The sequence below is a fragment of the Perna viridis genome, chromosome 2 (assembly GCF_037379345.1).
Source record: "Perna viridis isolate PV_CMFRI_1.1 ecotype Kerala chromosome 2, ASM3737934v1, whole genome shotgun sequence".
NCBI classification, from domain to species: Eukaryota; Metazoa; Mollusca; class Bivalvia; order Mytilida; family Mytilidae; genus Perna; species Perna viridis.
Genome location: NC_142446.1, coordinates 17,043,364 through 17,058,163, shown reverse-complemented (window position 1 = coordinate 17,058,163; position 14,800 = coordinate 17,043,364). Strand labels below are relative to the sequence as shown.

General features: G+C 31.3%; 1 protein-coding gene across 2 annotated transcripts in view; it reads left to right on the top strand.

Moving 5' to 3' along the window:
• Nucleotides 1–10,291: 10,291 nt before the first annotated feature.
• Nucleotides 10,292–14,800, top strand: part of LOC148623853 (uncharacterized) — a 74,675-nt gene continuing 70,166 nt past the window's right edge. Inside the window, exon 1 of one of the 2 annotated variants that reach the window (XM_088566085.1) lies at nt 10,292–10,549. Coding sequence is in view for 1 of the 2 variants with exons in the window: in XM_088566084.1 (XP_088422210.1) it covers nt 10,998–11,003 (6 nt within the window). In the remaining variant the exon portion in view is untranslated. Of the gene's footprint in view, nt 10,550–10,604; nt 11,004–14,800 lie in introns of those variants that run through there. The other variant, XM_088566084.1, reaches the window with a different exon arrangement.

The window sequence follows — 14,800 nt, the reverse complement described above, 5'->3', positions numbered from 1 at the left end:
GTAAATTTGATCTATCAATATCTTTAAAAGACAAATCTTACAAACACTTTGAAGATTATTTCTGGAGGTTATTAGGTATAAATACTTGGATAATACAATATAATCTCTGCATTTTATTCCTCGTGTGCACTTTATACACATATTTCTTGATTCTTAGAGAAGTAAAAGTGTAAGTAAATGAGATTTCATTAAAATATTTGGCTCCCTCTGATAGGATGGATTTTAAATTTGGTTTAAACAGTTCCTAAATAGAAACTATTGACTTGTACTATAGCTACCATTAGAGTCCCCTCAAAGGTCCTGATTTAGGAAAAACTGGTGGCAATTTGATATGATTAATTGAAATTATGATTATTACCTATAAATTTCATTTTTAAGGAGAGATATATATTCCCATTACCTTTTCTGTTGCATTGGAATGTTAATAGTACCTTTGTCTTGTAAGTTGTCTGTAATGAGAAACCTAATTCAATCTGTGGAACACTGGAGATGGATCTAGCCGTTAGTTGTAAGGCTGTGTTGTTTCGGAGCTAACTTTGATATTACATTGTATTTATACAATAAAACATTACAGTTTGTATTATAACCTAAATCTAAAATGTTATGCTGATTTTACAAAGGCCAAAACTTGGAACAAGTTCAGAATAACTGACAGTTTATTTTATACTAAGATAATTTATACAAATAAGTAAAAATGTTAATTGGTAATAGGTCTGGGAGGCAATTAAAAGTTGCACATGAAAGTAGCAATTAGGTTTAATGTTGAGTCAGGAATGCTGATGGATTACAGATCTACAGTTAAATAGATTTGAGTGGAAACAAATCAGATTTAGATTGTCTAGGTCAATTTGATCAGAATCCTCCAAGGGAAGTTTTAGGTGAGTATCACCTACAGTTCTTTCTCATTGGAGAACTAAAGCAAACCTCATCTACATACATACAGACCTATTTTAAGAGTTATTCCCCTTTGTTAGTAAGTTATGTCAAGTGGTGTAGATATTTATCACACATGTAATTCTTTATGAATTTAAGAAACTAACAGTCAAAATGCCTGAACCATTTAGAAACAACGTATGTTCATTCAACCAAAATTTAATGTTGGTAAAATTACAGTGATTTAAGTTTCCCTCATGTTATGTTCAAACATTTTTTTATTAAAAAAATTCATATGTAGAGGGTCAGGTAGGAGGGAGACCAATAATCTGATAGATACGTCTAATGGTAGAGAAGATATTACCTACCAGTATGACTACCCCTACATCACGGTGATGACTTTACCATGTATAATTAGATCAAAGTATTGATATATATGGTCATAAATAAACTGACTTTGTACCTGGGGCAGGTGTCACTACACCTGTGTTACATTAATACCTGTAATTACAATAATTTATAATTCTGTCACACCTCTATAGCTGCTGGTTGACATTAGTGGTTTGTTTTTGTTGCTTATTTGTGTTTAATTGTGGATAAATGTTTATTTTAATAAAGCTATGAATATATATTTAACCTGTAAATTGCTTCATATGGCTGTAAATTGATAATACCAATATGGAAGTAGGACCTATTGTGTTTAGACTATCAATATTTCTTCTTGCTTGATGATTTTCACACCCAAAGCCGCAAACCACATTGTAGCACTTTAGATGTACAGAATGGTGTTTATTGGTTGACGTATGAGTTACATATTGCCCAAGTAAGCTTTGACAATGACACATTAATCTGTTATCTATACAAGGGTTTATCTTAAGGAAAAATGAAAATGAAGTGGTTCTTTTATATGTGTGTTCTTTGTATTTATTTTCGCTATCAATTATCTTTTATTTTTCTTGCACTGAATTTAATTCATGCTTTTTGCTATGAAAGAAGCTTCATGTTTAACATTTTATAAACTACCAGTGCTTTTGTCTATCGTGTCATGTGTTAATATGATAATATTATATGTTAGAATTCACATGGGTGTGTTTTATGGTACCTGCTACTGTAATGTTTACAATGAACATCTTGGTTAGTGATGCTGACTAGCTTATGGTTTCATTTATTCTGACTAGGCACCTAAAGACTTGTACTAGAACATAGAGATAATGCACTAAAAGTCTATATTCTCTAATACACATGTTTGTTTATCGTAGATTTACATTCCTGAGAACTACAAATCTGTTTCCATACCATCTAAGTCAACAATCTTTTTACCTAAATCCTCCTTTAATCCTGATATATCTGACTGGGTATATTGAAACATAAATTACCAAAGGGAGTAATGTCACACGATGTTTACACAGAAGATAGGTATAAAGTATCTTATATGACAATAGATGTCAACACAGTTATAAACCCAGTGACCCAATGTTAGGTATTTCTACCTGAATAGTACTGTCACAGTAGCCTAGGTATCATAGTGACATCTCAATACAATCCACTTTGATACATGACATGCACTACTTCTCAAAATAGAATGAGAATTGTAATTAAAAGTACCCATATAATGATAAGAGTTGTTGTATAACATTTATTAAAGAACTGAGTTTAATAGAATAAAAGGTTTTTAAGTATATTTTATGTACCTAGAATATAGTGTTGCACTTTAAGTAGTACTTTTAACAACTAAAATCCTGCTTAACATTACCTTTGATTTGTATTGACTTTCATGGGAAACAGTAAACTTTTCACAAGAACAAATTTTAGCTTCTAATAATGTATTATAATTTTAAAAGAACTTTTTGCACTTTATTGATATACTCTGCATAACAACTATTGAAGTCTTTTGTTTTCCTTGATTGTTTTGTCATCCTCCCTCCTCAGTCACAATATATCATTGTTAGGTACAGCTCTGACAGGGGGAGGGATTGCACCCCTTATGTTGAGCCTTGAACCCCTCCTTTTTTTTTTTTATACATTTCTTGATTGGACCCCTGCCCCTTTAATTAATTTCTCGGTCCATCCCATTGTACAGTATTTAAGTACCAGTCCATATAAAATTCAAGCACTGCTCATGGTAAAGTGATTCATGCTATAGAAAAACCCATGGAACAAACAATGCTTTTTGGTCTGCATATACTATATTTTTATGTGACAATAGTCCTTTCTGTAGTTAGATCTGTACTTTTGAGAAAACTCCACTAAAACCAACTAAATCAAACCAAATCAAGAACGATACCTCTTTCAAAGTGCTAATTTCATGTACAATCTATTTTAATGATATCTCAAAAGTGCAACACCCAAATGAAAAACTAAGACTGGTTATGTGGTCTATAGCTGTTTTCTGGACAAGGGGCCTTTACCTTGAAGGTACTTTTATTCTTCAGTAGCAATTTTCTTAATTTGGCAGATTTTGTTAGTTCATGGAATTGATATGAAATTACCATTTTTTGATTGAAATTTTGAACTTTGATGTCATGAAAAAATTGATGCAACAGGAACAACAATTCCTCTATAGTGTAATAATTATTGGTGTTGAAGCCAAAACCTATGAAAAAAAAATTAACTTAAAAGGGCAAAAATTCACACAAAATTTATAGTAAAATCCTTGTCTGATGTTTTAATGCACCAGAGTTTCCACTTTCAGGGCTTTCATTGTTAGAATAAGAAAAAAAAATACCTCTGTTTCTGCTAATATGCTCTAAAGAACTGAGTCGATAGTTAGGCTACACATTTTAATTTTTTCTCAAGTTTAGACTGATTTGTGTTGTAGATACATTCAGACAGTAACATTGCTTGTCAAAATACTTTAGGGACTGGGAATTATATTTCCAATTGTGTTTACTTAAAAGTGTTTTTTATCTTCTATGTATTGTATATTCGTTTGTTTATGGTATATGCCAGAATATGGCAACACCATCAATAAAGAATTTGAATTTGGGTAAGCACAAAAACTAAGGGTCAGTAGAGTTAGTGATACACAGGTAATTCTATTAGGCCTTATAGATGGTATATTCAGCGGCACTTAGTTGGGTAATTAATTTATTACGATTTTCAATTTTCGTTTCTGAACTGTTTGTGTCAGCTGTAATTTAATTCCTCTTAAGGATACAGTTGATAAATCATACTCACGTCATGGATGTCATGTTTTCATCAGATATAAAATAAAACTGTTAACAAATGATGTCAAAACATTTCTATTCTTAAGAGCAGCATCTGATATAAACGTTTGGTAATGAATTACATAATTTAACAAACAAAGCTTTGTATACTTTTGTTTCAGATTAAGGTGGAAAGACTGGGATTGGTATACTGTTAAATATGTTTGGTAAACAAACCCATCTACAACAAAAGTATTAATTAAATGTTCATGCTGTTTTGGAAGTTTTTATTTTCATTTTTACATTCTATTTACAATACAAGTATTATTAGATGTTCGATATGATTAATTGGTCCTGGGATATTCAGAATTGAGTCATAGCTGTTCAGACAATAGCATTTCAGTGTGTGATGCTGCACAAATGCTGAGTAAGGCAGACATCAACCCTGGTTGCAGGCCCAATGTAAGAAAACAAATTTAACTTTAGTTTTTGTTTCATTAATGGAACTAATGTATTGTGGTATGGGACAGAAATTGCAATTATGGTTTGATCTTCCCATTCAAACTCAAATGGTTGCTCCTTTACTCATTGTGATAGTTAACATGAATATATATCCAGATAGCTAAATATACTCCCTCTGATGCTTCCAACAAACTTTGCTGGACTTGCCGTTAATTTTCAGAATAGCCCCATAATCTAATACCAGATAAATATTTTGTGTTACCTTGTATATTTTATTGATTCTGAAGAACACTATTAACCAGTTGTAAATGTTTCGCATTTAGATATAATTTTTTACACATCTTTTGCAATTGACATAAAACTAGAAACATGACAATTGTACACTTAACAATTGTACACTTACCAATTATACACTTAACAATTGTACACTTAACAATTGTACACTTAACAATTATACACTTAACAGTTGTACACTTAACAATTGTACACTTAACAATTGTACACTTAACAATTGTACACTTAACAATTGCGTGGCTATGTACATGTTAAAAGCAACAGATTTTATTTAAATTGATTGATAAATTCATTGCTTCCTAATTGTATCTTTGTAGTGCTTCCCCTAAACATGTAAACATATATAGAGTCATCCTTTATAAATTATTATGCTCCCTCCAAAAATTGAAATCCACCCTAACAAAAATTAGTAACCAGTCTTGTACAAATAAAATATTTTTGCACCCTAATTGCCCTCCCCACTCCCCATTTACTACACAGATTCAGGGGTAGTAGTGATAAACTAAGATTTTAACAGTCTGAAGGAAGTATAAGGGACACACACAGTTTTTTTATTATGATATTGTGTAACATCTTTTTAAGGTATTCTTTCCTGTCATGTTTAATGCATGCTAATAAGAAAATTTACCAAAAGTGTCAGGCTGAGATTTGAATGAATGTGTATTAGATATAAATGTCTGTATGATGTGATGTTTATGTTTTTGGCTCTTGCTGACAGGGATGTTTGTACTTCTGTTTGTTACATTTAAGTCAACTGGCAACTTGAAATAGATTGAATGTTTTGGTAAAGGACTCCTGTGTTATTGAACCTTAGGGTTATTTATGAGGATGAATATTGTTTTAATGGGTTTTTTATTTCTGTTTATCAGAAGATAATGAGTTGCAGTGACTGGTCTGTTTAGTACATTTATATCTGACTCTGTTTACAGGAGATACACTGTGATGACCCTATTGAAAGTTTAAATCAAGGGAGCAACCATTTCACTTTAAGGGGGCTCAGGTCATGTATCCTGGATATTTTTCTCTGTTATTTCAATTCTGACATTTTTTTTCTCTGACCTTAAAACCAGTTGCTAGTGGTATAGGAGTCATTAATATCATCAACTTTTTTGTTCTTGGTTATTGATTTAATCACTAATTTTCAGGTATGGTCATCAGGATTTTTTTATGTCATAAAAACAAATGGATAGATAGATATTTGTCTTATTTGTAGTCATATCAAGCTGTACTTGGCTGAACTTTGTCACCTACAGCAACTTGATATAGGGACCTAGTAATTGTATGTCACAGTTTTTTTTGGACACAGTTAAACTTGTACTGTTGTTTGTAAACACATGTACTTGTTTATATTATAACATCATTTAGAGTTGCTTATTGGAGTTCTGGAACTTAAACTGTTTTCTGCAGTCCACAATATAGGATTTTAATTGGTTGACAAAGCTCATCTAAGATTGCTGGAATTATTGAATTTAAAAAAAGAAGTTTTTGTACTTGCTAGGTTGTACTATTAGGATACAAAGTATGTAGATATTCATCTGTTACTTTTATTTTGATTCAACAAATTTAGAGGAGTTATGGGACTTGGATGCTTTTGTACATTTGACATTTGACAAGAGTTTTAGGTCAAATTGAGAAATAGAAATTATTGATACTTAAAGACAGCATATATCCTTCCAGTGTCTAGTTGTTTTCTTGATAGTCCTGTTTACACTAAGATTGTTGTAGATCTTAACATAAAACAATATCTATTTTGTTTTCATCTGAAAATTTTAATGTAAAATATATACTTTACATACAAATGTACTTCCTTTACACGGAAACATTTCATCAAAGTTTAGATTAAAGACTTAAAACTGAAGTGTTATCTAAACTTAAGAATAAAACAATGTTAATTAAAAATTCCTAAAGATAACGAGTCCATACAAAATAACACTGGTTTGTTTATTAGCCTTTAAGTGCCACCCAAAATAGTAATCAGTAAAAAGACTATAGATACTGATAGACTTAAGTACCACCCAAAAAAAAAAACACAGCACTACATAATAGTGTCAAACTAATAGAGTGCACCCAGTTACCTGTCCTATCTGATTGGAAGCCCATCTGTCATGTCATTGTTTACCTATAATACCTGATATTATTTTTAATATTTCATATTTGTGGTAAGTACACCATTAAGGTAAGAAGTTGGTTTGTAATTTACATCTTCTTAGCATTTTATATGATTTATTTTTCTTGAGGTAGGTGCAAAATTTACATAAACTTTTTCTAATTCATTTTATAAATTATATATATGTCCATGCTTGTGTAGGTCTTGGTAGGATAAAATATGAAATTTTTTTTTTTCACTTTAGAGAAAATTATATTTGCAAATATTAACTTTGAATGTTTGCAGGTTTATTTGAAGAGAACATTTTAAGTATTTCTATGACTGAATGAATGTCAGATACCAAAAAAGCTGTCACTTCATGATCACCCTGTCGCTGGCAAGATTTAATTTAAATCTTGTTATAAATTAAGTCTGTGACCCTATCAGTATTTGTTTACTATCAAACACTGCTGTGCATTTTTTGTCTTCATCATTTTCAGAATTAACAAGATCCGTCTAATTGCATCTTTTTTTTTTCGTGTGGCAATCAAGTTATTCCATTGCGCCGCCATATGATATCGGACATTGCATCATGACTTGATTAATCGTACCGATTACGGGATAGAGATTTGATGTCTTTTGTCTGCAGTTATTTGACAAAATGACAATGCCTTTCACACTGAAGTCATTTTCTTCAATTATGAACTGCTCCTAATCTTCATTATGAAAATATTTTTCACTAAACAACAATACCAATAATCTGTTTGACAGATGAGAAGTCAACTACAATAGAATACAATGGCAGAGTTCGGTCAACAAAGGAACCAATGCAATATGATGAAGAAAATTAAACTCATTCTGAATTTACTTCATGTCTTCAGGCTATCTGTATGGATGGATAAATTGAAATGTGCAATAAGGAGACCTTCTCTTAGACATGATATTCAATTACTGGTTTCAATAATTAGGCTTGAATTACAATGTATTATAAATTTTTATTATGTTTAATGGGAAATTTTTATTTTATTTGAGTTATTCATCTACTTCTTTGCAGTTGAAAAGACTATTTATTTTCTAGTAATTTTAATTTATTGTTGTCTTTTTATTACTAAGAGCTGCAGGATAACTGCTTCAGACAATTTTTATTTTCACTTAGGACTCTGTTTACACTTGCAAAATTTGGATTCAATCTTTTTTATTGATCCATCTTAAAAAGGTTGTTTTGCATTTACACATGGTCCGGAAAAATCACTTAAGTTCCATTTTTATGAATCATGTACACTCAAATTGGAATAGAAAGGATCTGATAATCTTGCTGTTGGTAAACAAACATATTTATACCTGTAAATAGTGCAATTTGTATAACAGCCTCCTTTTGTCTTGAAGTATTGTTGTTACTTGGGCATTATAGTGTTACAGAGATGTTGATAAATCAGGTATTTAGTCTCATTGCAGAATGGCTTTAAATTACATTTTTTTCCTTGGACTGTTGTCACTCTATAGTTCCTTATTTTTGTATGATCTACCCTGGTTTTAATCCATGATTTTACTCTAATGTGACATGTGAAGCTGTAGCACCAGTCATGCACACATTACTTTCAATTCTATAAATTCTATGTTGTACTTTTTAGATCCATGATGAACATTGTAAGCATTAACGCTTCGAGACAAATTGTTTCAAAAGTTGAATCTTTTTAAATTCAGGTCTAGGTAGGGACATGTAGAGGCCAATTAAAGAGAATTTTTTTCTCCTTGCTGAGATTGTTTTTTTTTAACCAACCTTGGAAAGACCAATCTTTTTCCTCTAGTTTACAAGAGATCTTAAATTTGACCAGTACATGCTGGACCCTGTTTCATAAAAAAAATTAGATATTTTCCTCAAATCATTCCTGAACATACATATTGACCAATTAGCTTGTTTGAAATTGAAGAAAAACTTACAAATTTAAGGAATCTCAATTTGTGATTTTTAATAAAATACAGGCCTAAGCATAAAAAAACAAAAAAAAACAAAAAAAACAAAAAAAACAAAAAAAAACAACACTTGTTCAAACATGCAATTCCAGAAAATTTAGCTGTGGTTATACAGAATTGACAAAACATTGGCACTACTGTCATATATTGTGACATAACTACAACTCTAAAAACAACATATAAGTAAACAGAAATCTATTCTATTTTTGTAGTAGCTTAGAATCTACTGCTTACTGAAGCAGACTAAGGTTAGGAATTTAAAAGGGACAAGAAATTGAAGAGTAGATATTGTACAACAGATAGAAGTTCATTCTTGCTCATCCCTTATCTTTGTTTTATCTCCTTTGATTTGAATTTTGTATTGCTAAGTTTCAAAATATGGTGCTTTTTCATGACAGAAGTCCGTTTGTATTGAATGTTATGCTTCCATTTCTGCTAAATTTGAAAACATTTTTGTCAGAACATAGATTGATATATATACCATATATTTGCTTAAAGTCCCTCTCTATGTATTAATTGTGAATGATGTGTTCAGCTTAAAGTCCCTCTCTATGTATTAATTGTGAATGATGTGTTCAGCTGAAAGTCCCTCTCTATGTATTAATTGTGAATGATGTGTTCAGCTGAAAGTCCCTCTCTATGTATTAATTGAGAATGATGTGTTCAGCTGAAAGTCCCTCTCTATGTATTAATTGTGAATGATGTGTTCAGCTGAAAGTCCCTCTCTATGTATTAATTGTGAATGATGTATTCAGTTTAAAGTCCCTCTCTATGTATTAATTGTGAATGATGTATTCAGTTTAAAGTCCCTCTCTATGTATTAATTGTGTATGATGTATTCAGTTTAAAGTCCCTCTCTATGTATTAATTGTGTATGATGTATTCAGTTTAAAGTCCCTCTCTATGTATTAATTGTGTATGATGTATTCAGTTTAAAGTCCCTCTCTATGTATCAATTGTGTATGATGTATTCAGCTTAAAGTCCCTCTCTATGTATCAATTGTGTATGATGTATTCAGCTTAAAGTCCCTCTCTATGTATCAATTGTGAATGATGTATTCAGCTTAAAGTCCCTCTCTATGTATTAATTGTGAATGATTCAGTTTACTGAATGCTCATTTATTAGCTTATTGCACCATTTTTAAAAAAAATTCACTTACAATTATAAAAAAAATCAAAAACAGACTTGTAGAAATTCTAATTAAGGGAGTGTTCACACAATGCTGATAAACATTGGTATAATTGATGAAAAAATTGAACTTTTGGTCTGGTTACTGTTAACAAGAATTAAAACAAAGAGTTCTTTTCTACAGAATTAATTTTAGTTAGAAAGTGTAAAATAAATTTTATCATGCTATCATCAAAAGCTGTTTGATTCCAATTTCTGAGATAAGATTTTCAATTTACTCAAAGCATGTTTATAGACTTGGTCAGTGTAGATTTATTCATATTGTTATCAGAAAATAGGAATTAATTAGGTTGGTTTGATGCCTGTTGAGATAGCAGAGTTTCACCTGGGCTATACCTGTCCAGTTTTATTGTTTTATTTGAGCTGACATTAAATTGTTATTGGATACATGATGAAAGGTGTTCAATAGATACTGACAAAAGGGGCACAGTGATAGCATGTGCTAGTGATTCAACTGTAGAGAGGTGGAAAAGTCATTATTAGGGATAGACATGCCTGACTGGTTTATGTGTAGAGATTTATGTGGTATGATAAAAGTCTTCTATTGTATGTAGTTAGAAAAGCATCTGCTGCACACTTTTTATAGCTTTCGACTTTTATTGCTTCTGCTCTGTACACTTGGGCCTTGTGCTGCTTCACTCACCCTGCCCATTGTAAATTGTATTGGGAATTAATTTGTGATTAAAAATGAAATTTGTTAAGTTTGGTGAGATTTGTGCTGCCTCCTGGTGCTCAGTTATTACTGGTAGCGATCTGTTGTTATTTGGATTCTCAAAGTTTTATTGTTGACATTGTGAACAAAGGACGCTTTGTTATGACTTGGTTAAAGTGGACATTAAATGTGGACCAGTTACAGATGTTTAAACATTTCAGAAATTTCATTCAAGATGATTTTGTGAAAGGATATTATAAGTGTTCCCTTTATAGATACTGGATTTTTTTTTAATAATTGTGTTTGAGAAGAATAGGTTTTATGAAGGTAAGAAAGATGTTTAAGAATTGATTTTTATATCCAATTTATTTCTATAAGATGTCTGAGATAATTAAACACAGGAATCTATGATGATAAGAATTATAAAACAGTAATGATAATGTGTGTTATATTGCAGAATGTTTTACTGGGTGGTTCTCTCTGAGTTATTATTCCTGGATTTTTACCTGAAATTACAATCTGACACATTATACTATTTGCTATTAAATCAAAGATTGGAGTTGAAATTGAAAAAAAAATGAATGTGAAGTGTAATTTCATTGAAAGAGAACACATGGCACTAAAAAGTGTTTTAAGGAATATACTTAAATGTTTTAACAAAATGAAATAGATGACAGTAGATAAGGGGGCCTGACCCCGATGTCATCAAACACCTGAACATCAGGTAACCATCATACATAATCATACTTCTATCAAGGTACAGTTGGCTTTATCACTGAATAACTTTTTTGTTTATTTATATTTTTCTATTTTTTTGCATGTTTGTTTTTTTTTCATGTTTCCTGGGAGTTTGGTACAAAGCTGATCAGTTTTCCTATTATTGACTTTTTGTTCAGAATGAAAGAAACCTTCCGATTAATTTAGTTATATAATAATTTTTTATATTTTTGTATATGGATCTTGCAGGTTTATTTAGTATTATCAGGCTTTGAAATCTAAGCTAGGATTATAGAGGGTTTTGTCAGTTCCAGTGTTAAATGTAAATATTTGCTAAAATCTTTAGAATTCAAAGTTTTTTTGCATTGATATATTTAAGTTAAGTTGAATGTTTCATTACAGTGTGTTTCCTACAGTGTAACTGAAATTGTTACAATACTATTGAAATGCACTGAATTAGAATTGATAAAATAAACTTCTGACAAACTTATCTTATCAATAATACTAAAATTTTAGCAATTTAAATGTTTTGAAAGTTGCAGACAGCTTTAAAATATATCTATCTTGCAGACAAATAAAAGGGCTATTAAATTCTCTTAAGTATTTTTAGACTTAAATTAAGGATTCATCTTGAAACATACAAAGCTGTTTCTTATTTTATCTTGTGTTGTCTTTCATTTTCAAGTTAAGGCATGATTACCATTAAATCATATAGACATTTTTCATCCCATGAAATTTTAAGTTTATTTTTATATGATAAAATGTTTAAAAATTATAATAAGAAGTGATACTGGGTACAATTATCATAACCAGTTTTGATGGTTATGGAGAGATCACGTTACAGTGTCACTGCCGCATTTATGTTTATCAAACATTTGTAAAATGGTACGATCTATGTACACTGGTTTATCAAGTGATAAGATCTACAAGTCAATTCATGTAAAAAACATATGATGGGCAATTGGCTACTGTTTGTGTTCAAGCTTTTGTTCCCCAGTCAGGATAGGTTGCTTAGTATAAATAGACCAATTATATGCCTTGTTAATGGCCCTGCTACATGGTTTTTTTACCTTTTGTCATCTTTTGTCATTGGCCACAATATTTTCTGTTGACCTCCTGTGCCTTTAAAGTAAAAATCTGTCAAATTTTCAACTTGGTTCAACTACAGAGGCCACATTGTTAACATGATCTGTCAGATATCTGCACTGATATCAAGTTTGATTAATGCAATCTGCATGACTTAAGATATTAAAGGTACAATAAAATTAAAGATATCATATTGGGTGTATTATGGTTTTGTAACCAGAAGTCTTATTTATATACCATTATTGTATACCAGGGATGTATCATGAGTTGTATACCATTGTTGTATACCAGGGATGTGTCCTGAGTTGTATACCATTATTGTATACCAGGGATGTATCCTGAGTTGTATACCATTATTTTATACCAGGGATATATTCAGAGTTGTATACCATTATTGTATACCAGGGAGGTATCCAGAGTTGTATACCATTATTGTATACCAGGGATGTATCCTGAGTTGTATACCACTGTTATAGACCAGGGATGTATCCTGAGTTGTATACCACTTATATAGACTGTAGATGTACCTTGAGTTGTATACCATTGTTATTGAACAGGGATGTTTCCAGAGTTGTATACTATTGTTATAGACCAGGGTTGTATCCAGAGTTGTATACCACTGTTATAGACCAGGGATGTATCCAGAGTTGTATACCATTATTGTATACCAGTGATGTATCATGAGTTGTATACCACTGTTATAGACCAGGGATGTATCCAGAGTTGTATACCATTGTTATAGACCAGGGATTTATCCAGAGTTGTATACCATTATTGTATACCAGGGATGTATCCTGAGTTGTATACCACTGTTATAGACCAGGGATGTATCCTGAGTTGTATACCACTTATATAGACTGGGGATGTACCTTGAGTTGTATACCATTGTTATTGAACAGGGGTGTTTCCAGAGTTGTATATTATTGTTATAGACCAGGGATGTATCCAGAGTTGTATACCACTGTTATAGACCAGGGATGTATCCAGAGTTATATACCACTGTTATAGACCAGGGATGTATCCAGAGTTGTATACCATTATTGTATACCAGTGATGTATCATGAGTTGTATACCATTGTTATAGACCAGGGATCTATCCAGTGTTGTTACCATTGTAATTGGCCAGCGATGTATCTTGAGTTGTATACCATTGTTATAGACCAGGGATCTATCCAGTGTTGTATACCATTGTAATTGGCCAGTGATGTATCCTGAGTTGTATACCATTGTAATTGGCCAGGGATTTATCCTGAGTTGTATACCATTGTTATAGACCAGGGATCTATCTAGTGTTGTATACCATTGTAATTGGCCAGTGATGTATCCCGAGTTGTATACCATTGTTGTAGACCAGGGATCTATCCTGAGTTGTATACCATTTTAATTGGCCAGTGATGTATCCTGAGTTGTATACCATTGTTATAGACCAGGGATCTATTCAGTGTTGTTACCATTGTAATTGGCCAGTGATGTATCCTGAGTTGTATACGATTGTTATAGACCAGGGATTTATCCTGAGTTGTATACCATTGTAATTGGCCATTTAGTTTCTTTATTACTGATGACATTCATAGTTCAGCATTTATTTAGGGTATGTGTGTTGAATTTTATTCTCTCAGGTTATTTTGTTAATTACTGTAATTTTAAAATGATATTTATCAATTATGAATTTTAACGAAGTTAATACATTATATATTGACCTGTGCAAATTATATCGACTGAGGAGGAAGTCCAAGGTCAATATAATCTAACAGGTCCATATATAACGTATTCACTGAGTAAAGGTCCTTATTTGATATATTACACATGTAGTAAATGTAGTTTGGATATGGACTTGAGTGTTCTGCCTCGTCTGCAGCACTTCTGCCATGATTGGCTGAGAGTAATTACGGAACTGAATGGTTTATATTAGGAACTAAATTTAGAATTATAGCATCAATATATTTGAAAATAGAAACAAGGCTTCATGTATATGGAATATCCTTTGCATCACCTGATCATAATAACCAATGAACAATGAAGACACACCATATGTAATATTTTTTTATATGTATTTTACTTGATTTTAGACTTTGTTGTAATTGCAATGCTTTTTTTTTGCTTAGACTTCATTTTGACATTGTACCGGTAGCTGTTAGTAGACATGATGTAGTCCAATTACGTCAAGATATGACATGTTATACAACTATTGCATGTCTGTAATAGTTAGACTTCTTTCATTGTTAGGTTATGTCTTTTTAATCATTGATAATTTTTGTATGGAGTACAGGTTTTATGGTGTAGAAAAATATAATTGTATTTTATGGAATTTAATTGATGTG